The 25,528-nt window shown below is 61.6% G+C and overlaps 1 protein-coding gene across 1 annotated transcript in view; it reads left to right on the top strand.

Moving 5' to 3' along the window:
* SYK (spleen associated tyrosine kinase) overlaps positions 1-25,528 on the top strand; it is an 84,436-nt gene that overhangs the window by 21,110 nt on the left and 37,798 nt on the right. The window contains exons 2-3 of the mRNA XM_081103986.1: positions 18,681-19,119; positions 21,188-21,348. Coding sequence (XP_080960112.1) covers positions 18,715-19,119; positions 21,188-21,348 — 566 coding nt within the window. The 5' untranslated portion in view covers positions 18,681-18,714. The remainder of the gene's footprint in view (positions 1-18,680; positions 19,120-21,187; positions 21,349-25,528) is intronic.

Raw genomic sequence — 25,528 nt, 5'->3', positions numbered from 1 at the left:
GACGTCGTCCTCACGGCTCCCTGGCCGCACACAGATGGACGCCAGGCCCTGCCAGTCCAAGCTTCTGACTGTACAGCGGCAATGCTTGCGTCACAGCGCTGTCACCTCCCGGTTGGGTGAGGCCGGCGCCTGTTGCTTTCTGGAACACGTCCCCGTGCTGCACCTGGTGCACCCACACAGGGCTCCTCCAGCTCCCAGGCGAGAGGGGGCTCCCCAATAGCCTGCGTCCCAGTGACGCGCCCTCCGGTGTGGAGGGGAGCCTGGCTGCCCTTCCCCCAGCGGCGTTTCGCGTGTGGGAGGCAATGGAGCCTGGAGTGAAAGCCTCGGGTACGCAAGTGTTTAGTGGGCGCTCGAGAAGCACCCCGTGTCAGCCGAGGGCGCGGCCAGGAGCCTCAGTAAAGCGGTGTCTGCTGGCTGGAGCCGCCGTGTGCAGCACCTCTGGGCTCAGGGTCAGAGAGCGCTGGCGTCGCCGTCCTGGCTTAGAGATCCCGCCACCCAGCCTCCCGGTCCCGCTGTGAGTTGGCACGCCCAGGTCTCAGGTAGGGCCTGGGTAGATTTCTCTCCTATTTGGAGCTTTAGTATCACACTGTCCTAGGGGTTTCTAAAACAATGCAATAATGAAGAAATGTTGGTATGCACTTCCTGGCAGTTTGAGATCAGGTTCACTCGGTAAGAACTCTCGGGAGAGTGCATTTCAAGTCCATCGGCGTGCACTCAGACTCCGGTCTGTTTGGGGATCCATGGCCTTGTCCTCGGGGTGTCCTGGCCTCATTTCCTGTGCAGTTGGAAGAGGCCCTGTGCGCGGGAGATCTGCATTTCTGCTCTCTGGCGGCTCTGCACGCGGACACGGGAGAAGCCCAGGTCCCGAGGCCCACGCGGCCGGAGCAGGAGGCGCACCAGCTTGCGGGCTGGGCTGCTGCTGTCTCGCTGCTTCTTCCCCCACCCACACCCGTCCTCCCTTCGGTCACTTCTGTCCACTTGGAGGGCTTTCTTCCCCCAAACTCCACGCTGGCCTGGGCTCCTGATTCTGGCCTGCGTTTGGGTCAAATATATGAGTCAAGTCCATCCAGAGCTGTGACCCCGGAAGTCCGCCCTCTGTGGGAAGGCGCCTTGGTCTCAGCAGGCTCATAGCTGTGCTCCTGGGTCTCCCCTGAGCGGCCGCGCTCCCCCGCTGAGCACCTGCCCGCAGAGCTGGGGTCAGCCCTCAGCCATCCTGCCTCCTGCACTCGCCACCTGGCTAAGCCTCCTGTCTCCCTGTCACATAACCTTTGCCGCCTGCTTAAGCATTGGGTGTGTTTATGTCACGGGTTTGTGAAATCTAAGGACACCGTCATAAGCTTCTCTAAGAGTTGGCAACGAGTCACTCAGTTATTCTTTAACTGATTAGGAAGAATGATAGAGGTTTTCACATGCATGTTCAGTAAAACTTTCTGTAGCTGTCCTGGTCCGCAGGCGCGGGCCCTGTGTTCAGAGCAGGAGGGCGCCTTCTGCAGCAGCTGCAGGGCCCGCAGACATCCTGAGAGAAGGGAGGGCTGGGCAAGGAAAGGGTGCCCACAGCTGAAACCCCCACACAGCACCTGTGGACCAGACAGGAGGACCCCATCACGGAGGTGGCCGGGCCCCTAGGAGCCTCTGCGCTCTGAGAGGGGTCTGGGAGCGCCACTGGGAGCAGGGCCGTAGCCCAGGCACCTGCAGCCTGTCTGTCTTCCCTGGGAGGTTTGCCCGCTGACGAGAAAGCCAGCGAGAGCGCTAAGCGGCGCTCAGTGCGAGTTCTCTGTATTATTTTCTCTCTTGTTTTTCTTTCTCCCCAGCGGAAAGTGAGCAGGGAGGCGGTACGGGACACACTGGCTGGGTAACGGTCAGTGGGAAGGTGTCCTTGGACCCGCTCGGGGTCCAGCTGCCTCAGCCCACTGGATGCACCTTCCCTCCCTCTTCTGCTCAAGAGGAACGTCACCCCCGACTGTGGCTCAGCTGGTCAGAGCGTCTTCCTGGGCACCAAAAGGTTGTGGGCCCAATCCCTGGTCAGGGCACATACCTAGGTTGCAGGTTTGGTCCCCAGTCAGGGCACAGACAGGAGGCAACTGATCAGTGTTTCTCACATCCATGTTTCTCTCTCTCTCTCTCTCCCCCTCCTCCCTCCTGTCCACACTCTCTCGCTACAGATCAATGGAAATAATGTCCTCCAGTGAGGTTTAAAAAAGATAAATTAATAAATTTACAGAATAAAAAGAGGGACATTACAGTGACACCGTGGGTGGGCCCCAGTCCATGGGTCACTCACTAAGCCCAGGGCTCCTTTCAGTAGCCAGTTGCCTCCGGCCGGCACAGCTGTGCGTGTGGGCAGGAGGTCGTGCAGAGGGAACCGCTCCTCCCGGTGGTCAGAACCGGGTTTGCTGTCACTTCTCTGAATCTGACCAGCCACCCTGACCAGCCAGGCAGAACCTCTCTGTAGGCCTGGCCTCTTTCCGCTTTCGTATGCAAATGAATTGAACCCACAGATGATGTTTTTCTTTTTACCCAAGACCTGACTCCATTTTCTTCATCATCAAGCTGCAGAGGAGACTTCCGAGCAGCTCCCAAGGCTGCTCTGCATTAGCTGGCTGTGGCTTTGGCAGGAGACGCCCAGATGGCTGTTTACACCTTCTTCACTTTGTTCCCCAACGTGGAAGGATAGGGCAGACATTGTCCCCAGTTGTTTGTTTCCCAGAGCACCATCCACTGCTTCCACTGTTACCTCAGCCATATCCTACGGGGAGGCTGTGGCCAGCGATGCGAATGCAGCCAGCAGCCGCCTGACTGCCAGCGCCGTGGGAGATGCTCTCGGCAGGAAGTGGAGGGGTGCACCCTGGGGCTCAGTGCCAGGGCTCAGTGCCAGGGCTCGGTGGGTCTCCAGAAAAGCAGAAGCCTTGGACCTGAGTCTGGGCCTCTGAGAACCAGGACAGACCCGCGGCCTGCTGCTCCCAGGTCAAGCTTAAAAGCACTGAAATGAGCACAGATTTGGGGAACAAGAGTGCTGCTTTTACAAACACTCTTACACCCAGACAAATGGTTGCCCTTGCAGATGAGGTTGGGCCTTATTGCAGGCGGGGAGAGCAGAAGGTGGTTGAGAGTTGACCCTCATTGTTTCTGAGATCTATATTCATAGCTCACCTTCTCCCTAGTGTGTCTGTGAAACCCCAGTGAATACTCGCTGTGCTGCGTGCGCTCTGGGGGCCGGCACAGAGAAGGGCAACCTGCCTCACCCACACGCCAACTCCCAGCGGAGGCTGAAGGGGTGGCTGCGCCTCCTTGCCTCAGCTCCCACCTCAGAGCCACTTGCCGGCATTTGCTGTGCTCTGTGTTGCTGTGCTGCTTGAATGGCTGCTCACAGGGCCAAGTGCAGCCTGCTCCGCGGTGAAGGAGACCACGCTGTGCAGCGCTGTGGGCCCTGAGCTCGGTGTGACAGCGTCAGTAGCAGGCACACAGTGTGTTTATTCGAACAGCAGCACAGAAAACCAGGCTCTATGGACGGGCTGCGATGTCATGAGCACGGGCTTCCAGGGAGAGGCACTGCCCTTCCCCAGGAGCAGGAGTGACTCGGTGCCGAGAACTACATGCCCACGGTGACTGTATGGGACCTGATGCCATGCACAACGAGAATCCACTAGAGACGCCCAAGGCGACGAGAATAGGCAGAGGAGAGGAGTTCATAGAATGAGGGGAGAGGAGGGAGCAGCAACGCGATGGAGTGTGAGGGCCTCACTGTGTGAATCCAGGCCCTGCGTGGAGAGGCAACGTTCTGTGCACAGAGGCAGGTGTGGGTGCCAGGGGCTGGGGCCCTGGATGCATCTGTGGCCACTGAGTGTGGACACAGGCGGAGTTGTGCCCACATGTGTCTAGATGTTGGTGTCGGCTGCATTTTCAGGAGGGTCTTGGGCAAAATGGAATTGTGTGGAGCCAAGCAACCAGGATAGTGAATGTGCTAGAATGACATTGAGTGGGGAGGGCTTGTGAGCCTGAGCAGAGCTGGAAGCAGGTGAGCCTGGAGCAGGTGAGCCTGGAATAGAGCTGGGAGCAGGTGAGCCTGAGCAGAGCTGGGAGCAGGTGAGCATGGAGTAGAGCTGGGAGCAGGTGAGCCTGGAGTAGAGCTGGGAGCAGGTGAGCCTGGAGTAGAGCTGGGAGCAGGTGAGCCTGGAGGAGAGCTGGGAGCAGGTGAGCCTAGAGTAGACCTGGGAGCAGGTGAGCCTGAGCAGAGCTGGGAGCAGGTGAGCCTGAGCAGAGCTGGAAGCAGGTGAGCCTGGAGTAGAGCTGGGAGCAGGTGAGCCTGGAGTAGAGCTGGGAGCAGGTGAGCCTGGAGTAGAGCTGGGAGCAGGTGAGCCTGAGCAGAGCTGGGAGCAGGTGAGCCTGAGCAGAGCTGGGAGCAGGTGAGCATGAGCAGAGCTGGGAGCAGGTGAGCCTGCAGTAGAGCTGGGAGCAGGTGAGCCTGAGCAGAGCTGGGAGGAGGTGAGCCTGAGCAGAGCTGGGAGCAGGTGAGCCTGGAGTAGAGCTGGGAGCAGGTGAGCCTGGAGTAGATCTGGGAGCAGGTGAGCCTGGAGTAGACCTGGGAACAGGTGAGGCTAAGCAGAGCTGGGAGCAGGTGAGCCTGAGCAGAGCTGGGAGCAGGTGAGCCTGGAGTAGAGCTGGGAGCAGGTGAGCCTGGATTAGAGCTGGGAGCAGGTGAGCCTGAGCAGAGCTGGGAGCAGGTGAGCCTGAGCAGAGCTGGGAGCAGGTGAGCCTGAGCAGAGCTGGGAGCAGGTGAGCCTGAGCAGAGCTGGGAGCAGGTGAGCATGGAGTAGAGCTGGGAGCAGGTGAGCCTGGAGTAGAGCTGGGAGCTGGTGAGGCTGAGCAGAGCTTGGAGCAGGTGAGCCTGAGCAGAGCTGGGAGCAGGTGAGCCTGAGCAGAGCTGGGAGCAGGTGAGCATGGAGTAGAGCTGGGAGCAGGTGAGCCTGGAGTAGAGCTGGGAGCAGGTGAGCCTGAGCAGAGCTGGGAGCAGGTGAGGCTGAGCAGAGCTGGGAGCAGGTGAGCCTGGAGGAGAGCTGGGAGCAGGTGAGCCTGGAGTAGAGCTGGGAGCAGGTGAGCCTGAGCAGAGCTGGGAGCAGGTGAGCCTGGAGTAGAGCTGGGAGCAGGTGAGCCTGGAGTAGAGCTGGGAGCAGGTGAGCCTGGAGTAGAGCTGGGAGCAGGTGAGCCTGGAGTAGAGCTGGGAGCAGGTGAGCCTGAGCAGAGCTGGGAGCAGGTGAGCCTGGAGTAGAGCTGGGAGCAGGTGAGCCTGGAGTAGAGCTGGGAGCAGGTGAGCCTGAGCAGAGCTGGGAGCAGGTGAGCCTGATCAGACCTGGGAGCAGGTGAGCCTGGAGTAGAGCTGGGAGCAGGTGAGCCTGAGCAGAGCTGGGAGCAGGTGAGCCTGAGCAGAGCTGGGAGCAGGTGAGCCTGGAGTAGAGCTGGGAGCAGGTGAGCCTGGAGTAGAGCTGGGAGCAGGTGAGCATGGAGTAGAGCTGTGAGCAGGTGAGGCTGAGCAGAGCTGGGAGCAGGTGAGCCTGAGCAGAGCTGGGAGCAGGTGAGCCTGGAGTAGAGCTGGGAGCAGGTGAGCCTGGAGTAGAGCTGGGAGCAGGTGAGCCTGAGCAGAGCTGGGAGCAGGTGAGCCTGGAGCAGAGCTGGGAGCAGGTGAGCCTGGAGTAGAGCTGGGAGCAGGTGAGCCTGGAGTAGAGCTGGGAGCAGGTGAGCCTGAGCAGAGCTGGGAGCAGGTGAGCCTGAGCAGAGCTGGGAGCAGGTGAGCTTGGAGTAGAACTGGGAGCAGGTGAGCCTGGATTAGAGCTGGGAGCAGGTGAGCCTGGAGTAGAGCTGGGAGCTGGGAGCTGGGAGCAGGTGAGCCTGGAGTAGAGCTGGGAGCAGGTGAGCCTGGAGTAGAGCTGGGAGCAGGTGAGCCTGGAGTAGAGCTGGGAGCAGGTGAGCCTGAGCAGGGCTGGGAGCAGGTGATCCTGGAGTAGAGCTGGGAGCAGGTGAGCCTGGAGTAGAGCTGGATGCAGGTGAGCCTGGAGTAGAGCTGGGAGCAGGTGAGCCTGGAGTAGAGCTGGGAGCAGGTGAGCCTGAGCAGAGCTGGGAGCAGGTGAGCCTGAGCAGAGCTGGGAGCAGGTGAGCCTGGAGTAGAGCTGGGAGCAGGTGAGCCTGAGCAGAGCTGGGAGCAGGTGAGCCTGAGCAGAGCGGGGAGCAGGTGATCCTGAGCAGAGCGGGGAGCAGGTGATCCTGAGCAGAGCTGGGAGCAGGTGAGCCTGGAGTAGAGCTGGGAGCAGGTGAGCCTGGAGCAGAGCTGGGAGCAGGTGAGCCTGGAGCAGAGCTGGAAGCAGGTGAGCCTGGAGGAGAGCTGGGAGCAGGTGAGCCTGGAGTAGAGCTGGGAGCAGGTGAGCCTGAGCAGAGCTGGGAGCCGGTGAGCCTGAGCAGAGCTGCGAGCAGGTGAGCCTGGAATAGAATTGGGAGCAGGTGAGGCTGAGCAGACCTGGCAGCAGTTGAGCCTGAGCAGAGCTGGGAGCAGGTGAGCCGGAATAGAGCTGGGAGCAGGTGAGCCTGGAGTAGAGCTGGGAGCAGGTGAGCCTGGAGTAGAGCTGGGAGCAGGTGAGCCTGAGCAGAGCTGGGAGCAGGTGAGCCTGGAGTAGAGCTGGGAGCAGGTGAGCCTGAGCAGAGCTGGGAGCAGGTGAGCCTGAGCAGAGCTGGGAGCAGGTGAGCCTGGAGTAGAGCTGGGAGCAGGTGAGCCTGAGCAGAGCTGGGAGCAGGTGAGCCTGAGCAGAGCGGGGAGCAGGTGAGCCTGGCAGAGCTGGGAGCAGGTGAGCCTGAGCAGAGCTGGGAGCAGGTGAGCCTGGAGTAGAGCTGGGAGCAGGTGAGCCTGGAGTAGAGCTGGGAGCAGGTGAGCCTGGAGTAGAGCTGGGAGCAGGTGAGCCTGAGCAGAGCTGGGAGCAGGTGAGCCTGAGCAGACCTGGGAGCAGTTGAGACTGGAGTACAGCTGGGAGCAGGTGAGCCTGGAGTAGAGCTGGGAGCAGGTGAGCCTGAGCAGAGCTGGGAGCAGGTGAGCCTGAGCAGAGTTGGGAGCAGGTGAGCCTGGAGTAGAGCTGGGAGCAGGTGAGCCTGGAGTAGAGCTGGGAGCAGGTGAGCCTGGAGTAGAGCTGGGAGCAGGTGAGCCTGGAGAAGAGCTGGGAGCAGGTGAGCCTGGAGCAGAGCTGGGAGCAGGTGAGCCTGGAGTAGAGCTGGGAGCAGGTGAGCCTGGACTAGAGCTGGGAGCAGGTGAGCCTGAGCAGAGCTGGGAGCAGGTCAGCCTGGAGTAGAGCTGGGAGCAGTTGAGCCTGGAGTAGAGCTGGGAGCAGGTGAGCCTGAGCAGAGCTGGGAGCAGGTGAGCCTGAGCAGAGCTGGGAGCAGTTGAGACTGGAGTACAGCTGGGAGCAGGTGAGCCTGGAGTAGAGCTGGGAGCAGGTGAGCCTGGAGTAGAGCTGGGAGCAGGTGAGCCTGGAGCAGAGCTGGGAGCAGGTGAGCCTGGAGTAGAGCTGGGAGCAGGTGAGCCTGGACTAGAGCTGGGAGCAGGTGAGCCTGAGCAAAGCTGTGAGCAGGTGAGCCTGCAGTAGAGCTTAGAGCAGGTGAGCCTGGCAGAGCTGGGAGCAGGTGAGCCTGGAGTAGAACTGGGAGCAGGTGAGCCTGGCATAGCTGGGAGCCGGTGAGCCTGAGCAGAGCTGGGAGCAGGTGAGCCTGGCAGAGCTGGGAGCAGGTGAGCCTGGAGTAGAGCTGGGAGCAGGTGAGCCTGAGCAGAGCTGGGAGCAGGTGAGCCTGAGCAGAGCTGGGAGCAGGTGAGCCTGAGCAGAGCTGGGAGCAGGTGAGCCTGGAATAGAGCTGGGAGCAGGTGAGCCTGGAGTAGAGCTGGGAGCAGGTGAGCCTGAGCAGAGCTGGGAGCAGGTGAGCCTGGAGTAGAGCTGGGAGCAGGTGAGCCTGGAGTAGACCTGGGAGCAGGTGAGCCTGGAGCAGAGCTGGGAGCAGGTGAGCCTGGAGTAGAGCTGGGAGCAGGTGAGCCTGGACTAGAGCTGGGAGCAGGTGAGCCTGAGTAGAGCTGGGAGCAGGTGAGCCTGAGCAAAGCTGTGAGCAGGTGAGCCTGGAGTAGAGCTGAGAGCAGGTGAGCCTGGCAGAGCTGGGAGCAGGTGAGCCTGAGCAGAGCTGGGAGCAGGTGAGCCTGGCAGAGCTGGGAGCAGGTGAGCCTGAGCAGAGCTGGGAGCAGGTGAGCCTGGAGTAGAGCTGGGAGCAGGTGAGCCTGGAGTAGAGCTTGGAGCAGGTGAGCCTGGAGTAGAGCTGGGAGCAGGTGAGCCTGAGCAGAGCTGGGAGCAGGTGAGCCTGAGCAGACCTGGGAGCAGTTGAGACTGGAGTACAGCTGGGAGCAGGTGAGCCTGGAGTAGAGCTGGGAGCAGGTGAGCCTGAGCAGAGCTGGGAGCAGGTGAGCCTGAGCAGAGTTGGGAGCAGGTGAGCCTGGAGTAGAGCTGGGAGCAGGTGAGCCTGGAGTAGAGCTGGGAGCAGGTGAGCCTGGAGTAGAGCTGGGAGCAGGTGAGCCTGGAGTAGAGCTGGGAGCAGGTGAGCCTGGAGCAGAGCTGGGAGCAGGTGAGCCTGGAGTAGAGCTGGGAGCAGGTGAGCCTGGACTAGAGCTGGGAGCAGGTGAGCCTGAGCAGAGCTGGGAGCAGGTCAGCCTGGAGTAGAGCTGGGAGCAGGTGAGCCTGGAGTAGAGCTGGGAGCAGGTGAGCCTGAGCAGAGCTGGGAGCAGGTGAGCCTGAGCAGAGCTGGGAGCAGTTGAGACTGGAGTACAGCTGGGAGCAGGTGAGCCTGGAGTAGAGCTGGGAGCAGGTGAGCCTGGAGTAGAGCTGGGAGCAGGTGAGCCTGGAGCAGAGCTGGGAGCAGGTGAGCCTGGAGTAGAGCTGGGAGCAGGTGAGCCTGGACTAGAGCTGGGAGCAGGTGAGCCTGAGCAAAGCTGTGAGCAGGTGAGCCTGCAGTAGAGCTTAGAGCAGGTGAGCCTGGCAGAGCTGGGAGCAGGTGAGCCTGAGCAGAGCTGGGAGCAGGTGAGCCTGGCAGAGCTGGGAGCAGGTGAGCCTGAGCAGAGCTGGGAGCAGGTGAGCCTGGAGTAGAGCTGGGAGCAGGTGAGCCTGGAGTAGAGCTAGGAGCAGGTGAGCCTGGAGTAGATCTGGGAGCAGGTGAGCCTGGAGTAGACCTGGGAGCAGGTGAGGCTAAGCAGAGCTGGGAGCAGGTGAGCCTGAGCAGAGCTGGGAGCAGGTGAGCCTGAGCAGAGCTGGGAGCAGGTGAGCCTGGAGTAGAGCTGGGAGCAGGTGAGCCTGGAGTAGAGCTGGGAGCAGGTTAGCCTGGAGTAGAGCTGGGAGCAGGTGAGCCTGAGCAGAGCTGGGAGCAGGTGAGCCTGAGCAGAGCTGGGAGCAGTTGAGACTCGAGTACAGCTGGGAGCAGGTGAGCCTGGAGTAGAGCTGGGAGCAGGTGAGCCTGAGCAGAGCTGGGAGCAGGTGAGCCTGAGCAGAGTTGGGAGCAGGTGAGCCTGGAGTAGAGCTGGGAGCAGGTGAGCCTGGAGTAGAGCTGGGAGCAGGTGAGCCTGAGCAGAGCTAGGAGCCGGTGATCCTGAGCAGAGCTGCAAGCAGGTGAGCCTGGAGTAGAGCTGGGAGCAGGTGAGCCTGAGCAGAGCTGTGAGCAGGTGAGCCTGGAGTAGAGCTGGGAGCAGGTGAGCCTGGCAGAGCTGGGAGCAGGTTAGCCTGAGCAGAGCTGGGAGCAGGTGAGCCTGGCAGAGCTGGGAGCAGGTGAGCCTGGAGTAGAGCTGGGAGCAGGTGAGGCTGAGCAGAGCTGGGAGCAGGTGAGCCTGAGCAGAGCTGGGAGCAGGTGAGCCTGAGCAGAGCTGGGAGCAGGTGAGCCTGAGCAGAGCTGGGAGCAGGTGAGCCTGGAGTAGAACTGGGAGCAGGTGAGCCTGGCATAGCTGGCAGCAGGTGAGCCTGAGCAGAGCTGGGAGCAGGTGAGCCTGGCAGAGCTGGGAGCAGGTGAGCCTGGAGTAGAGCTGGGAGCAGGTGAGCCTGAGCAGAGCTGGGAGCAGGTGAGCCTGAGCAAAGCTGTGAGCAGGTGAGCCTGGAGTAGAGCTGAGAGCAGGTGAGCCTGAGCAGAGCTGGGAGCAGGTGAGCCTGGAGTAGAACTGGGAGCAGGTGAGCCTGGCATAGCTGGGAGCAGGTGAGCCTGAGCAGAGCTGGGAGCAGGTGAGCCTGGCAGAGCTGGGAGCAGGTGAGCCTGGAGTAGAGCTGGGAGCAGGTGAGCCTGAGCAGAGCTGGGAGCAGGTGAGCCTGAGCAGAGCTGGGAGCAGGTGAGCCTGAGCAGAGCTGGGAGCAGGTGAGCCTGGAATAGAGCTGGGAGCAGGTGAGCCTGGAGTAGAGCTGGGAGCAGGTGAGCCTGAGCAGAGCTGGGAGCAGGTGAGCCTGGAGTAGAGCTGGGAGCAGGTGAGCCTGGAGTAGACCTGGGAGCAGGTGAGCCTGGAGCAGAGCTGGGAGCAGGTGAGCCTGGAGTAGAGCTGGGAGCAGGTGAGCCTGGACTAGAGCTGGGAGCAGGTGAGCCTGAGTAGAGCTGGGAGCAGGTGAGCCTGAGCAAAGCTGTGAGCAGGTGAGCCTGGAGTAGAGCTGAGAGCAGGTGAGCCTGGCAGAGCTGGGAGCAGGTGAGCCTGAGCAGAGCTGGGAGCAGGTGAGCCTGGCAGAGCTGGGAGCAGGTGAGCCTGAGCAGAGCTGGGAGCAGGTGAGCCTGGAGTAGAGCTGGGAGCAGGTGAGCCTGGAGTAGAGCTGGGAGCAGGTGAGCCTGGAGTAGAGCTGGGAGCAGGTGAGCCTGAGCAGAGCTGGGAGCAGGTGAGCCTGAGCAGACCTGGGAGCAGTTGAGACTGGAGTACAGCTGGGAGCAGGTGAGCCTGGAGTAGAGCTGGGAGCAGGTGAGCCTGAGCAGAGCTGGGAGCAGGTGAGCCTGAGCAGAGTTGGGAGCAGGTGAGCCTGGAGTAGAGCTGGGAGCAGGTGAGCCTGGAGTAGAGCTGGGAGCAGGTGAGCCTGGAGTAGAGCTGGGAGCAGGTGAGCCTGGAGTAGAGCTGGGAGCAGGTGAGCCTGGAGCAGAGCTGGGAGCAGGTGAGCCTGGAGTAGAGCTGGGAGCAGGTGAGCCTGGACTAGAGCTGGGAGCAGGTGAGCCTGAGCAGAGCTGGGAGCAGGTGAGCCTGGAGTAGAGCTGGGAGCAGTTGAGCCTGGAGTAGAGCTGGGAGCAGGTGAGCCTGGAGTAGAGCTGGGAGCAGGTGAGCCTGAGCAGAGCTGGGAGCAGGTGAGCCTGAGCAGAGCTGGGAGCAGTTGAGACTGGAGTACAGCTGGGAGCAGGTGAGCCTGGAGTAGAGCTGGGAGCAGGTGAGCCTGAGCAGAGCTGGGAGCAGGTGAGCCTGAGCAGAGTTGGGAGCAGGTGAGCCTGGAGTAGAGCTGGGAGCAGGTGAGCCTGGAGTAGAGCTGGGAGCAGGTGAGCCTGAGCAGAGCTGGGAGCCGGTGATCCTGAGCAGAGCTGCAAGCAGGTGAGCCTGGAGTAGAGCTGGGAGCAGGTGAGCCTGAGCAGAGCTGTGAGCAGGTGAGCCTGGAGTAGAGCTGGGAGCAGGTGAGCCTGGCAGAGCTGGGAGCAGGTGAGCCTGAGCAGAGCTGGGAGCAGGTGAGCCTGGCAGAGCTGGGAGCAGGTGAGCCTGGAGTAGAGCTGGGAGCAGGTGAGGCTGAGCAGAGCTGGAAGCAGGTGAGCCTGAGCAGAGCTGGGAGCAGGTGAGCCTGAGCAGAGCTGGGAGCAGGTGAGCCTGAGCAGAGCTGGTAGCAGGTGAGCCTGGAGTAGAACTGGGAGCAGGTGAGCCTGGCATAGCTGGGAGCAGGTGAGCCTGAGCAGAGCTGGGAGCAGGTGAGCCTGGCAGAGCTGGGAGCAGGTGAGCCTGGAGTAGAGCTGGGAGCAGGTGAGCCTGAGCAGAGCTGGGAGCAGGTGAGCCTGAGCAAAGCTGTGAGCAGGTGAGCCTGGAGTAGAGCTGAGAGCAGTTGAGCCTGAGCAGAGCTGGGAGCAGGTGAGCCTGGAGTAGAACTGTGAGCAGGTGAGCCTGGCATAGCTGGGAGCAGGTGAGCCTGAGCAGAGCTGGGAGCAGGTGAGCCTGGCAGAGCTGGGAGCAGGTGAGCCTGGAGTAGAGCTGGGAGCAGGTGAGCCTGAGCAGAGCTGGGAGCAGGTGAGCCTGAGCAGAGCTGGGAGCAGGTGAGCCTGAGCAGAGCTGGGAGCAGGTGAGCCTGGAATAGAGCTGGGAGCAGGTGAGCCTGGAGTAGAGCTGGGATCAGGTGAGCCTGAGCAGAGCTGGGAGCAGGTGAGCCTGGAGTAGAGCTGGGAGCAGGTGAGCCTGGAGTAGAGCTGGGAGCAGGTGAGCCTGGAGCAGAGCTGGGAGCAGGTGAGCCTGGAGTAGAGCTGGGAGCAGGTGAGCCTGGACTAGAGCTGGGAGCAGGTGAGCCTGAGCAAAGCTGTGAGCAGGTGAGCCTGCAGTAGAGCTTAGAGCAGGTGAGCCTGGCAGAGCTGGGAGCAGGTGAGCCTGAGCAGAGCTGGGAGCAGGTGAGCCTGGCAGAGCTGGGAGCAGGTGAGCCTGAGCAGAGCTGGGAGCAGGTGAGCCTGGAGTAGAGCTGGGAGCAGGTGAGGCTGGAGTAGAGCTGGGAGCAGGTGAGCCTGGAGTAGAGCTGGGAGCAGGTGAGCCTGAGCAGAGCTGGGAGCAGGTGAGCCTGAGCAGAGCTGGGAGCAGGTGAGCCTGGAGTAGAGCTGGGAGCAGGTGAGCCTGTAGTAGAGCTGGGAGCTGGGAGCTGGGAGCAGGTGAGCCTGAGCAGAGCTGGGAGCAGGTGAGCCTGGAGTAGAGCTGGGAGCAGGTGAGCCTGAGCAGAGCTGGGAGCAGGTGAGCCTGAGCAGAGCTGGGAGTAGGTGAGCCTGGAGTAGAGCTGGGAGCAGGTGAGGTTGAGCAGAGCTGGGAGCCGGTGAGCCTGGAGCAGAGCTGGGAGCAGGTGAGCCTGAGCAGAGCTGGGAGCAGGTGAGCCTGGAGTAGAGCTGGGAGCAGGTGAGCCTGGAGTAGAGCTGGGAGCAGGGGAGCCTGGAGTAGAGCTGGGAGCAGGTGAGCCTGGAGTAGAGCTGGGAGCAGGTGATCCTGGAGCAGGTGAGCCTGGAGTAGAGCTGGGACCAGTTGAGCCTGGAGTAGAGCTGGGAGCAGTTGAGCCTGGAGTAGAGCTGGGAGCAGGTGAGCCTGGAGTAGAGCTGGGAGCAGTTGAGCCTGGAGTAGAGCTTTGAGCAGTTGAACCTGGAGTAGAGCTTTGAGCAGTTGAGCCTGGAGTAGTGCTGGGAGCAGGTGATCCTGGAGCAGTTGAGCCTGGAGTAGAGCTGGGAGCAGGTGAGCCTGGAGTAGAGCTGGGAGCCGGTGAGCCTGGAGCAGAGCTGGGAGCAGGCTCTTGATGACATTGGGGATGCTGATCCGGATGCCCTATGCATCCCGAGGGCAGTTCTGGGTCAGGGCTGGAGGCGCCGAGGTAGGGCCTGGGCTGAGAGAGCCCTCTCTGCCAGGCTGGTCCTTCCCAGGCTGGACCAGGGCCACTGCAGGGGAGCAGTGAGCTGGTGCCTGCGTCCTGCTCCCACAGGATGGGGAACCTCGGGCTGGATGCATGTTCCCCAGGCTCCTTGGGCTCCACACTGCGCCGTCCACGTGGGCAGAGCACCCTGCACCCGGGAGTTTTTGCTGCGACGTCATGTGCGCTCACGTAGAATCGAAACAGAGGCCCCTGTGCTCCCAGATGGCAGCCTCCATGGTGAGGGGCCGGGGACACTCCAGCTCGAGGCTCAGGGCCAGGCCAGAGGGCAGGCTGAGCTGAAGGCGAAGGAAGCACTCACTTGGGTGAGATAAAGATAAGCGGGGCCATGAAGCCACCTCGGCCGCAGTCCTGGGCCCACGCCTCTCTGAGGTGGCCGGAGCTGAGACCACGCGCCTGAGAAGGAGAAGCCCAGCAGGTTCGCGTGAGGCCTGGGGTCAGGAGAGGCCACCACGTGAGGACAGGAAGGAAAGCCGAGCGCTGGGCAGGGCGAGCACGGCGCAGGCGGGCAAGAGGAGCCAGGGCTCGGGCCATGCAGGGAAGCAGGGTTCGAGGAGGATTTGGGGTGTCCGGGGGCTGGGAGAGGGCTCGCCCGCCTCACACTGTGCACAGTGCAGGGCATGGCCAAGAGGGAGGGCTGGTGAGGGAGGACTGGGTGCAGCTTCCGTCCACATCAGGGAGAGGTGGTGCGGCTCCAGGCAGCGTCGGGGAAGACCGCAGCCAGGACTTGGGTCATGTTAGAGAAAGCTGTGAGGTCCCTGGAGACCAGCTGGGGCTGTCTCCTAGGTCCCCAGCCCGGGCAGGTGGTCCCTGCCTGGACTCCTGCTCCCTGAAGGAGCCCGTTCCTGCGTCGGGTGGTCACGTCGGGTGGTCACGTCATGTCTTTTCTGACTCCGTGGGTGAGACGTGCACGAAGACTGAGAGGAACCCTGGAAGGCCAGGGCCTCGCCCCGGGCGCCTGGTCAGGGCTGGTGCCATTTGCTCAGGTGGGAGAGGCTGAGGGAGGGCATGCTTGAGCCACGAAGGCTCCATGCTGAGCACACGAAGGCTGAGTGTCGGGCAGACCCAGGTGGAGGCCTCAGACGTGCGGCATCCGGTCAGGGCGGCGTGGAGGGGCCTTGCTGGTAGGCGGTGTGGATGGAGACGACGGGCTGCAGACCCAGCGCTGGGTGCTGAGCGAGAGGAGGGGAGCCCCGAAGGGAAAGGGGCTGTCAGGAGGGAGATTGACCCCTGAAGTGGGCACTGCCGGGAGGCTCGGCCCGTGGAGGTGTGACATCAGGAGGAGCAGAGGACAGGGGGGTGGGATGGAGGGGAGGCGGGGAGAGGGGTGGGGGCGGAGGGGAGGGCCAAGTGGAAGGGTCAGCAGTGGACGCATGGGAAGCTGCCCAGGCTCTCTCCTCTCCCTCGTGTGTGTACGGCCACGTCTTTGCACACAGAGCCTTTAAAAACAAAACTGGACTCTCTGTACCCTTATTTGGAAACTGGCTTTCATGTAATTTTAAGTCTGTCCACCTGCCAGGTGCAGGAATGTTCCAGGGGTGGACAGGGCAGCGGGAAAGGCATCCCTTCCTGCCCACTCTCCGCTGGGGGAGCCGGGCTGGAGGGGTCAGGTGTTAAAGGGCCTCGTCCGTGGGGAGACGTGCGGAGAAGGGTGAGCAGGGTGCATCCTGGGTGGCCTGGGCATCGCAAGGCATTACTTCATGTCCCACAACATGTTTCTATCACGAAATGTAGTTACCTGTGCCTGGGAAGGCCCAGACCGTGAGGGAGCTCACCTCACAATAGCCCGAGGCCTCGCCTGCTGGCAGCTACCTGTTCGTTTCTCAGCGCTGAGCATTTGAATAGGTGGTTCCCCACCTGGAGAAAAGGCCTGGAATGTTGAGTTGCACAGGGACGGGCAGCCTTCTCGGCCGCTGAGGGCGTTCCTGGTTGTGAGGTTTGAGTGCAGACTCTCTGGGTCCCAGGAGAAGGCAGAGTGAAGCAGCGCCTGTGATGAGTCCCAGGGCCAGCCAGGTTGCTGGGCGCGGGGAGGGTGCAGAGCAGGAAGCCTGTCCACCTGGCCGGCAGCGTGGCCCCACCTGAGGCTGAGCGCCAGGCAGACTCTGTAGTGAGCGAGTGGTATGTACAAAACCGGCTGGAACTGTGCTGTGGTGACAGCACCTGCAGACAGCGGCCGGGACAGAGGTGGCAGCCCCATCACCGTGGTCTGTGTTGTAGGAAGCAGGTCAGAGACCAGGAGCAGGCCCTGGGTGGGCACCTGTGGGAGCCAGTCCTGACAAGGCATGAACGGGTATCAGAGATGTTCACCCCCCAGTTAAATAGCCCAAGAAAGTGCCCGCACTGTCCCTGCAATAGCCCATGCCTGCCGTCCGCCGGCACAGTGCGCAGAGGCCATCCTCCGCACAGGAAGCGGCCCGGCAGCCATGGCGCCACGCAGGGCAGCCAGGAGGCGCACCGCCCGGGTGACTGCAGTGTCCCGCGGAGCCACACAGGAGTGCCCGTGGGCCTGCCTGCCCCATGCCGACTGCTTCGGGGTGGCTCACAGCAGAGGCACACCAATGTGCCTGTTAGATGAATGTAACTTGTGTTGGGAGTTATGTAACTTTAAAAGTATGTGTTCACACTTAAAATATTGTTCTTGAAGACTCACAGCTTCAGTTGAGCTCACGGTGGGCAGCTGCTATGCCAAGGGCCCCGAGTGTAGGGACAGCGGACAGCAAGGGTGCTGAGGCCGGGCTCCGAGATGATCCTCCTGCCCCGCCCAGAGCAGAGAGAGTGAGAGCAGGACCTGGCCAGGGCAGCCGTGGCCCGGGGAACAGCCAGCTGGGATGAGGCTGACCGGCATGGAGGGACAGGGACAGAGGGACAGGGACATGCTGCCGGGATGGGAGGCAGACCAGGAAGGAGCAGGCTGGCGGCCGCCATGCTTGCAGGGTGCAGCTGGGACGATGTGGTCAAACCAGACAGGGAATGTGTATGACAGAATGGAGGTCACACTAAAGGCATTTGCCACTCAAGCTTTTGGAAGGAGGCTGGGCCCTGGCTGGGCAGTGCCCGGGCGAGGGAGGCTCAAGTGGTGGAGGTCCCGGCCACAGGCATGGTCCGGGCCCGCATCGGCAGCACCGAGATCGCTGGCCTGCAGCCCCGCAGGCCCTGCATTTCAGATCCAGGTGATGCTCATGTGCGGGCTTGTAAGTGCTGGGCTGAGGTGGGCTGAAATGCGGATGGGGCCCAGGGAGGGAGGGGTGGCCGAGGCCCAGGGAGCGAGGGGCGGCTGAGGCCCAGGGAGGGAGGGGCGGCCGAGGCCCAGGGAGGGAGGGGTGGCCGAGGCCCAGGGAGGGAGGGGTGGCCGAGGCCCAGGGAGGGAGGGGGGGCCGAGGCCCAGGGAGGGAGGGGGGGCCGAGGCCCAGGGAGGGAGGGGGGGCCGAGGCCCAGGGAGGGAGGGGGGGCCGAGGCCCAGGGAGGGAGGGGCGGCCGAGGCCCAGGGAGGGAGCGGCGACTGAGGCCCAGGGAGCGAGGGGGGCGACTGAGGCCCAGGGAGTGAGGGCGGCCGAGGCCTTAGAGGGTCGCGGGAGCAGAGCGAGTGTAATGAAGGAGCCAAGCCGCACTGCGAGGCAGGGCCCCTGCGAGGCTAGCACCGGGCAGAAGGCCCCGCAGAGCAGCAGATCCCTGGCCTCTGGCGTCTGCTCCTTAGCTGAGCCCTTGGCCTGACATGCTTGTGGACTGTGCTAACAGGTGGATTTTCAGAAACTGGACAAAAGAAAGTAATCACTGATACACAAATGCTGGAAGCAAGAAATCAATTGTCCCATCAAATCATAATAAACGCAGTGTCCTGGGCCCATCGGGGGCCCTGGGCTGGCACATGGCCAGGAAGAGGGTCTGCTCCACGGGCACCTGTGCTCCCGGGGCCACCACGCCCAGCCAGCACCTCCTGCTCAGGGCTTCCACCCTGTCCTGTGTCGGGGTGTGTCTGTGTGTGTCTGTGTGTGTGTCTGTGTTTCTCTGTGTGTGTCTGTGTGTGTGTGTCTGTGTGTGTCTGTGTGTGTCTGTGTGTGTGTCTGTGTGTGTCTGTGTGTGTCTGTGTGTGTCTGTGTGTGTCTGTGTGTGTGTCTGTGTGTGTCTGTGTGTGTCTGTGTGTGTCTGTGTGTTTCTGTCTGTGTGTGTGTCTGTGTGTTTCTGTCTGTGTGTGTGTCTGTGTGTTTCTGAGTGCGTGTGTATGTGTGTGTGTGTGTGTGTGTCTGTGTGTCTGTCTGTGGGTCTGTTTAGTGAAGAAGTGTGTGGGCTGGAACAGGTCTCATCGGTGTGGAGCCTGCACTGCTTCTCAGTGGGGAGGGTGGGCAGGTGCCGGGAGCGATCTGGGGGAGGGCCGGAGGGGACAGGGACAGCCGAGGCCGGGCCCTGGGAGGAAGTCACTCTCCATGCCCCAGGGCAGAGGCTGGTAGGCCCGTCTCTGGGCCTGAGGTGTACAGCCCTGAGGATGCTGTCACAGGTCTGTGTGTGAGGCTGGCCCTGCACTCCAGTTCCTAGAAGTAACTGCGTCGGGCAGGTGCCTGGCGCCAGGGGACCGTGTCCAGGGAGGCTCCCTGCTCACAGCTCTGACCAGCCGCCAGTTCCGCGCCGGGTCTCCGTGCCAGGGAGTGCAGGCACTAGCACATCCGGGCCCCACCTGCTCCTTGCTGACCGTCGGGCCAGCGCCTGAGCCCCGCTTGCAACAGGACTTCTCTTTCTCACGCGTCTCTTCGAATCCTGTCCCGTGGGCACGCGTGTCCAAGTCTCTGGTTTCAGGCTCCATGCAGCACGCGTGTGCGGGAAACCCAGTGCCTCTGTGAGCGGATGGGGTTCAGGTGGGGAGCAGGGGGCTGTGGGGTGAGGAGGGGGGACAGTGCGTTCACTGGTGCCATGTGCTGGCTCCCGGGAGGGGCTCCCCTGGAGGCCTGTCTCCTGTCTCCAGGGGCGGAAGGCTGGCAGTTTCACTCCAGTTCCTGCTGCTCGGGCGCTGACCCCTGTCCCTCTTTGTGCTGCCAGGTGGACACGTGTGGCGTGGTGTGAGGGAGACAGCATGGCTGCCGGCGTGGCTGACCACCTGCCCTTCTTCTTTGGCAACATCACCCGGGAGGAGGCCGAGGATTACCTGGTCCAGGGCGGCATGAGCGACGGGCTCTACCTGCTGCGCCAGAGCCGCAATTACCTGGGCGGCTTCGCCCTGTCGGTGGCGCACGGCCGCAAAGCGCACCACTACACCATCGAGCGGGAGCTGAACGGGACCTACGCCATCGCGGGCGGCAGGGCGCACCCCAGCCCAGCTGAGCTCTGCCTCTACCACTCCCAGGAGTCCGACGGCCTGGTCTGCCTCCTCAAGAAGCCCTTCCACCGGCCGCCCGGGGTGCAGCCCAAGACGGGGCCCTTCGAGGACCTGAAGGAGAACCTCATCCGGGAGTACGTGAAGCAGACCTGGAACCTGCAGGTGAGCCGCCGCGGGCGCAGCCCCGCCCTCCCCAGGGCCCGCTGCCCCAGATCAGCAGCCCGAGCCATCACCCACTTGGACCAAAGCGCTGCCCCAGGAGGCAGCCTCCTCCCTGTGCTCACAGCAGCGAGGGTGGCCCCTGCGTGCAGCGATGTGGGTTTCTCCACCAGGAAACCGCGTCACCATTCATGCCGGCCTTTTCGGAGAGCGTGGCAGGCACCCTGTCCGTTATTTACCCGAGGGGGTCGCACTAGACAGGATTCTATAGCTCCGTGACCTCTCGCAGGACGTTGGGTCAGCACCCATGTTACCTAACCGCTGTGGCTGCCTGGCATTCCTCCTGTCCCGCGGTTCACTTACCCGTGGTCGACAAACAGTGGCTCGCGAGCCACATGCGGCTCTTTGGCCCCTCTAGTGTGGCTCTTCCTAAGCCTTAGGAGTATCCTAATTAAGTTAGTAACAATGTACCTACCTATATAGTTTAAGTTTAAAAAATTTGGCTCTCAAAAGAAATTTCAACCGTTGTACTGTTAACATTTGGCTCTGTTGACTAATGAGTTTGCCGACCACTGCCTTAGCCGGTTCCACTGATGGACTTCCATTGTTTACACACAGTGGGTGGGGAGCACCCTCCACAGCCATCCTTCCAGCCACCGCCGTGTCTGGGGGCGGGCCGAGCACCTGGTTTGCCGCAGCGAAGGGCGTGCATGTCTGGTTTGTGTGTGTGGACAACTTGTCGTCCACGAACGTCCCGGAGGCTGTGACCACTCACACCACAGCCTCCAGGCCCTCTCTGGGCTCGCCTCCTCGCCAGCCTCTGGTGCGCCTGTGCTCCGCCGAGTCATCGTCCGTGCACGGACGGCTGTACAGGCTCCCGGGCCGCGTGCCATGACTGCTTCCTCCCGGGAAAACATTCTGGACTAAGTTCCACCTTGCAGAGTGTGATCGTACTGTGCCCAGCGTGCTCGATAGCAGGCACTGGGTGTGTTAGACCATCCTTCTCCTCCTTGAAAGTCAGGTGGATCAGATTCATTGAGGTGTAATTTACACATCCTTCATAGGCACAATTCTGTGCCTCCTGACTGACACATGGTATAACGAGGCCCCATCCAACCAAGATACGCAGCAGCTCCACTTCCCATCGAGCACCCTGTGCCCAGCCCCCGGAAGCCCCCCATCTGATTTCGGTCCCATAGCTTTGCTGCCTCCGGAACTCTGTGTAAACGAGCTCACGCAGCAGGTAGCCTGTCAGACCAGCTGCTTTCGCTTAGTGCCGTGCCCTGGTGAGGCAGCCGCGTGGGCCTGGCGAGAAAGGCAGTGTGTCGGCTATGGTCATCCTCTCTGTCAGGGCTGTGCAGTACCACACCCTTCCACTCTGACCTTGATGCATTTGCTTTGCAGCCTCCCTGGTATGTAACTTATCGCTGCTTTGGTTTCTCATTTCATCTGTGAGGCATGACCAAACTCCCATCCTCACCTGCCCTCCCCTTCCTGCTCCTAGTTTGGGTTGGTTCTACTTTTACTTTTTGATTCTTGTGGTTTGTTTTATAACTTCAGATCATCAGACTCTGGTCCTTCATTGACTGCTCTGCGGGATATGTGTTTCTCCCCCACTAAGAACAGAGGACAGAGCTCGCCCAGGGCTAGCCCCTCCTGTTTCTGCTCGGGGCCATCGTTTCCACAGCGAGGTGCGCCCTGCAGTGCCCGCGGTGCCACCCCTGCCGCACAGGCAGCACTGCGCGCGGTGCCCTCGGGGCCGGCAGGAGCGCAGGGCTCCGTGCTGCTCCATTGCTCATGGCTGATTGACACGGACACTGTCCTAGACGACTGAGCCAGGGACGGGGCTGGGTCGTCCCGGCGTTTCTCGTCCTGGTGTGGCCTTTGGAAGGCCAGACGTCTCAGTGTTCTGAAGCCTGCTTTGTTGTTCACGTCTGGAAGGTGCTGGAATACTCCGCAGATCTTACTGGCTTTGTTTATGAGGGCGTGCACGCGCACACTCGGTGATGGTGCGTCAGGACTCAGGCCGGTGGGCGCCTGAGGCCTTGCCTGAGCGCAGCTCTGCCCGCAGGGCCAGGCGCTGGAGCAGGCCATCATCAGCCAGAAGCCGCAGCTGGAGAAGCTCATCGCCACCACCGCCCACGAGAAGATGCCCTGGTTCCACGGGAAGATCTCCCGGGACGAGTCCGAGCAGATTGTCCTGATCGGGTCCAAGACGAACGGGAAGTTTTTGTAAGTACTGCCTCTTTTCCTCTCCAGCATCACAGCCTGCTGGGCGTCAGGGCTGACTCGGGCCTCCATCGCCCGACCCACATGACCGGGAGCCCACACTCTCACCCGAAGACACGTGCGGGCTCCGTCCCACCCGGGGCGTTTCCAGTCTGAGCTGCCCCTCGTCACTCCCGTTTGTTTAGCTCAGTCTGACCCACGGGGAGCCTCCTATGGGCACTGGGTGCGTCATTTAACGGCTGTTCCTCAGCCTCACAGCCAGCTCTTGATGGCAAGCTCGGCTGCATGGGGATGCCTGTGGCTGTTTGTCTAATCCAGAGGCTGAGCAGGGCCCGCCCAGTCTTAGCCTCCCACTCTGTCTTCCTGGGGACTAAGTGCCGGGGGTGCAGGCGGCGTAGGCCTTTGATCACCGCCGTCTGGTCTTTGCCTCCTCAGTTCAGGGGGAGACGGGCACTCCGATCCTGCTCACTGTTATCCTCAGAGGCCAGGGAACCCTCAGTGTCGGGTCCTGGAGACACAGGCCACCTTGAGGGCGGGCATGGCCCAGAGAAGGAAAGAAGCTGTCTCGGGCAGGGTCCCCCTCCTCCCCAAGGGGCCTGGCCAAGGCGACACCACAGCCTGCTGGCAGGGCCGCTCTCCTGTGTGTCCCGGCTCAGGGACCCCAGAGGTGCTCACGGGGGCTTCGGAGGGCAGGCGCCCCCCTCACCTGGACACTGACACGGCCAGGCAGCCCGTGAGCAGGTAGGCTCATCCCAGCTGACTTCGTAAACTTTCCCTCCAAGTACAGTGTCTCTAAAGTATCTCTTCAAAGAAGTTTTCGTAGACTTTACCATAATGCCTCTTATTTAAGAAATGATCTTAAACACATCATCTTATTAAAAAGTCATCCTGAGAACCAGCACAGACACCCAGGTCGCCTGGCAGTGGCGGAGGGATGGTAGTGGGTGCGGCGGCCGGCAGGCCCTGTGCTCAGAGGCCTCCACTGCTGCCCGAGGTTTGGACGATTACCAGCTTCTCAGGAACAGTTTCCAACACAAACGTCATGGGGCTGTGGACAGGGCATTCAATGTGTTAATCAGCCAGACTGCATCTCTCAACAGCTGGTGAGGCCTCTGCCTTGCTGGTCCAGGGCTTGCAGGACCCGGAGGACGTGTCCCTGGGGCCAGGTGCTGCTGTCAGGGAGGTCATGACCCTCGGCCAGGGGCTGTGGGGGGAGGGGAGGAGGCCACGCCCCTGGGCCAGGTGCTGCCATGGGAAGGCCGTGCCCAAGGAGCCTTGAGACGGATGCTGCAGGGGTGTTACAGGGGGTGCTGCAGGGGGTGCCACAGGGGGTGCTGCAGAACGTCCGGGTCCACAGTGGTGGCTCCTCCCCACATTCACATTCACCTGAGACCGTGCCTCCTGCCTACTCTCAACCATGTAAACTGCGTGTCCCTCTCTGGACCCGCACTCACTGGTGTCCGTAGCTGTCTGGGGCGCAAAACACCGGCATTGCTCTGGGCATGGTGGAGGCGTGAGCTACGCCAACACGTGCCTCGTGGAGCCTGCCTCTTAGTGGGGAAATGGACCTGGAGCCTTGAACAGAGCGGCACAGGACGCTGGGGCTCGACGCAGGACGGGGCTGCTGCCAGGTGCCTGCACTGTCCTGGGCTGGGGGTGAGGCAGGGCCTGTGCGAGGAGACGTGAGCAAAGACCCGAAGGCAGTGGGGCCACCCAGCAGGGGATAGCCTGTGGGTGCCCTGAGGCAGGAGCGTGCTGGGCGCTCCTGGGTAATGGGAGGCCTGGCTGTGGGCACGTTGGTCTGCCCATGTACGGGCACGTGTCAGGGAAGATCCAACTAAAGTTCAGTAGGACCCGCCTGGGGGTGCAGAGGAGACGCTCCTGTGAGCACCCACAGGTGCCAGCCCAGGGCCTGCCTCGCTGGTGACACCAGGGACTGGGGCCGTGGGGGTGCCCTGGGCTCCTGAGGGCTTGCATGATGGCGCAGTTGGCCATTTTGTCAAATCAGTCATAGCTCAGGTGTGACCAAAACACAAATTTGTTAAAAAAGGGAAACAAACTTATTTTCCCAAAATTATGAATTCCTTCCCTAGGGGAAGGATCCAAGATCGGTGGGGTTCAAAGCATATACAATTAGGAGACCCTCTTTTAAAAATAGAAAACATACTTTTTTAGAATAAGAAATAGATCACACTAAATCGTCATTTTAAAGCTGTAAGCGTACACAGTTTAGAAAAATGGTGTAATTTTTACTTCCCTGCCTGACACATTGTTAGCACCTTTTCTTTCCCTCATTTGGCCGCCCAGCGTTTGCCTCTTCATTTGGTTATGACTGGGCACGACCACTTTCCGCTCACAGGAGAGACCCTCCCAGGCCCACGCTCGCTGTGAGTACTGCAGGCACGTTCTCAGTTAGGACTGCTGTCAGCTTTGGAAGGAAGTTGGAGGAGGAGGAAAAGCAGTCTTCTGTGGTTATGATTAAGCATCTTTTACTAATCAGATAAGACCCTAAAGCCATGTGGTCACACTGCTGGGCCCGCTGGGGCTGGCGGAGGCCGGGGGGCAGGCTGTGGTGGGCAGGCCCGGGCCCTCCCTGCAGGAGTGCCCGTGCGGTGTGCCCAGGGCAGTGCACGGCCCGGCACGGTGCGGCTCATGGTGCGTAGCCATCTCCTCCGTGCCATGTGCTGTGCTCTTTGTTTCATTCTGTAAAATATGTTACAAGTAAAATGCTCCCAATGTCATGTCCTGCAAAAGAAAGGAAAGGAGTTGTCATTGTCTCTGTGTTTAGTACCCAGGTAAATATTTTATCGTTTTGGGCTAAAGTTCTTACAAACCCAGAGCCGAGCCCAGGTGCTGGCCGCAGGTGCTATTTTGGAAATGCCCGTGAGTGCCAGGCAGCACTGACGTGGGATCGGAGGGCAAGGAGTAGACGGCGGAGGGCACAGGAGAGTGGGGTCCTGGTCGGGGCAGATGGCAGACTGGAGAGTGGGAGCCGCCATGCAGAGCCTCCCGGGCCACGCCGGCGGGCCAGGCACGCCTGGGAGACTTGTCCGGTCTGAGAAGGACCCCGATCTCCTGAATGGCCCCGGAGTGGGGACCATGCAGGGCAGTGGCCCCAAGGGTCCTGCCAGGAGAGGTGGCCCAGAGGCAAGCATTAGATCAGGCCCAGAAGTTTGGAGAAATCAGGAGAGAGTGTTGCCCATGCAGTAGCTGAGAGTGTTTGAGCTCAGGGATGTGAGAAACTGAGGCAGAGGGACAGCCCAGGAGAGGTGGAGTTCCATGATCTGACAGACGCGTGTTTTGCAAGCGTGCAAGGAGGCCAGGCGCTGTGGCCTGCGGTTTCATCGCCCCCTCTCCCCCCGGTACCCGCTCGGTGGTGCGGGCCTCAGCGTGCGCTGGCCTGTGGTTGCTGCACACGATGGGCGGGACCCCTAGACACACTCCCTTCCCATCCTTCCATGGCCGCTCTCCAGTGTGTTAGTTAGTCATCCCGGGGGCCTCTGTCCCGCTTGCAGAGGCCTGGGTAGGGGCCAAGGACAAGTGTGGTTTGCCCTGCAGAGGCCATCAGTGTCCCGTCCTCGGGGACAGCTGGCGGGTCTGCGTGGCGGCTCTGACCCGCCCTGCATCTGAAATGCAGGGCCCTGACCTTTCTGTCCGTCACTCTCGGGGGGAAATGAACACTGCAGTCTTTGAGTCGAGCCTTCTGTGTTAGCTCCCATGACTTTCTCTCTCCCTCCCCCACCCCACATCCATGCCATTCTTCCTGTCCTTACACACACTCACATGCACACATTCACTCACCCACTCACGCATCCTGCTGCGGGGCCCTGTGGGAGGCGCTGCCCTGAAGCAGTGATCAAGATGCACAGATGGACCGGTGAGGGCACACTGTTCTGTACACACTGGGGCCTGGAGGACTCAGGGCCAGGGCTCTCTAAGGAAAAGGCTGGTGTCCACCAGAATCAGAGGAGTGCAAATCAGAGCCTTTGTCCAGGACGGACCTGGCTCAGGGACACCAGGGGGCATCCCTGTCCCCCTCGACTATCAGAACAATACCTTCCCCCAGTGTCCTCCCCTCTGTCCCCGCCAGGGGGACTCGATTGCAGGTGGATGCCTCCCTTTGGAAATAGATCCATATTGGGAACACTTTTCAGTGCACGTGCAGCTGTGAAAGGTAGCCATA

This window comes from Myotis nattereri (assembly GCF_964212035.1).
Source record: "Myotis nattereri genome assembly, chromosome: 12".
NCBI classification, from domain to species: domain Eukaryota; kingdom Metazoa; phylum Chordata; class Mammalia; order Chiroptera; family Vespertilionidae; genus Myotis; species Myotis nattereri.
This window is presented reverse-complemented; position numbering and strand designations above follow the sequence as displayed.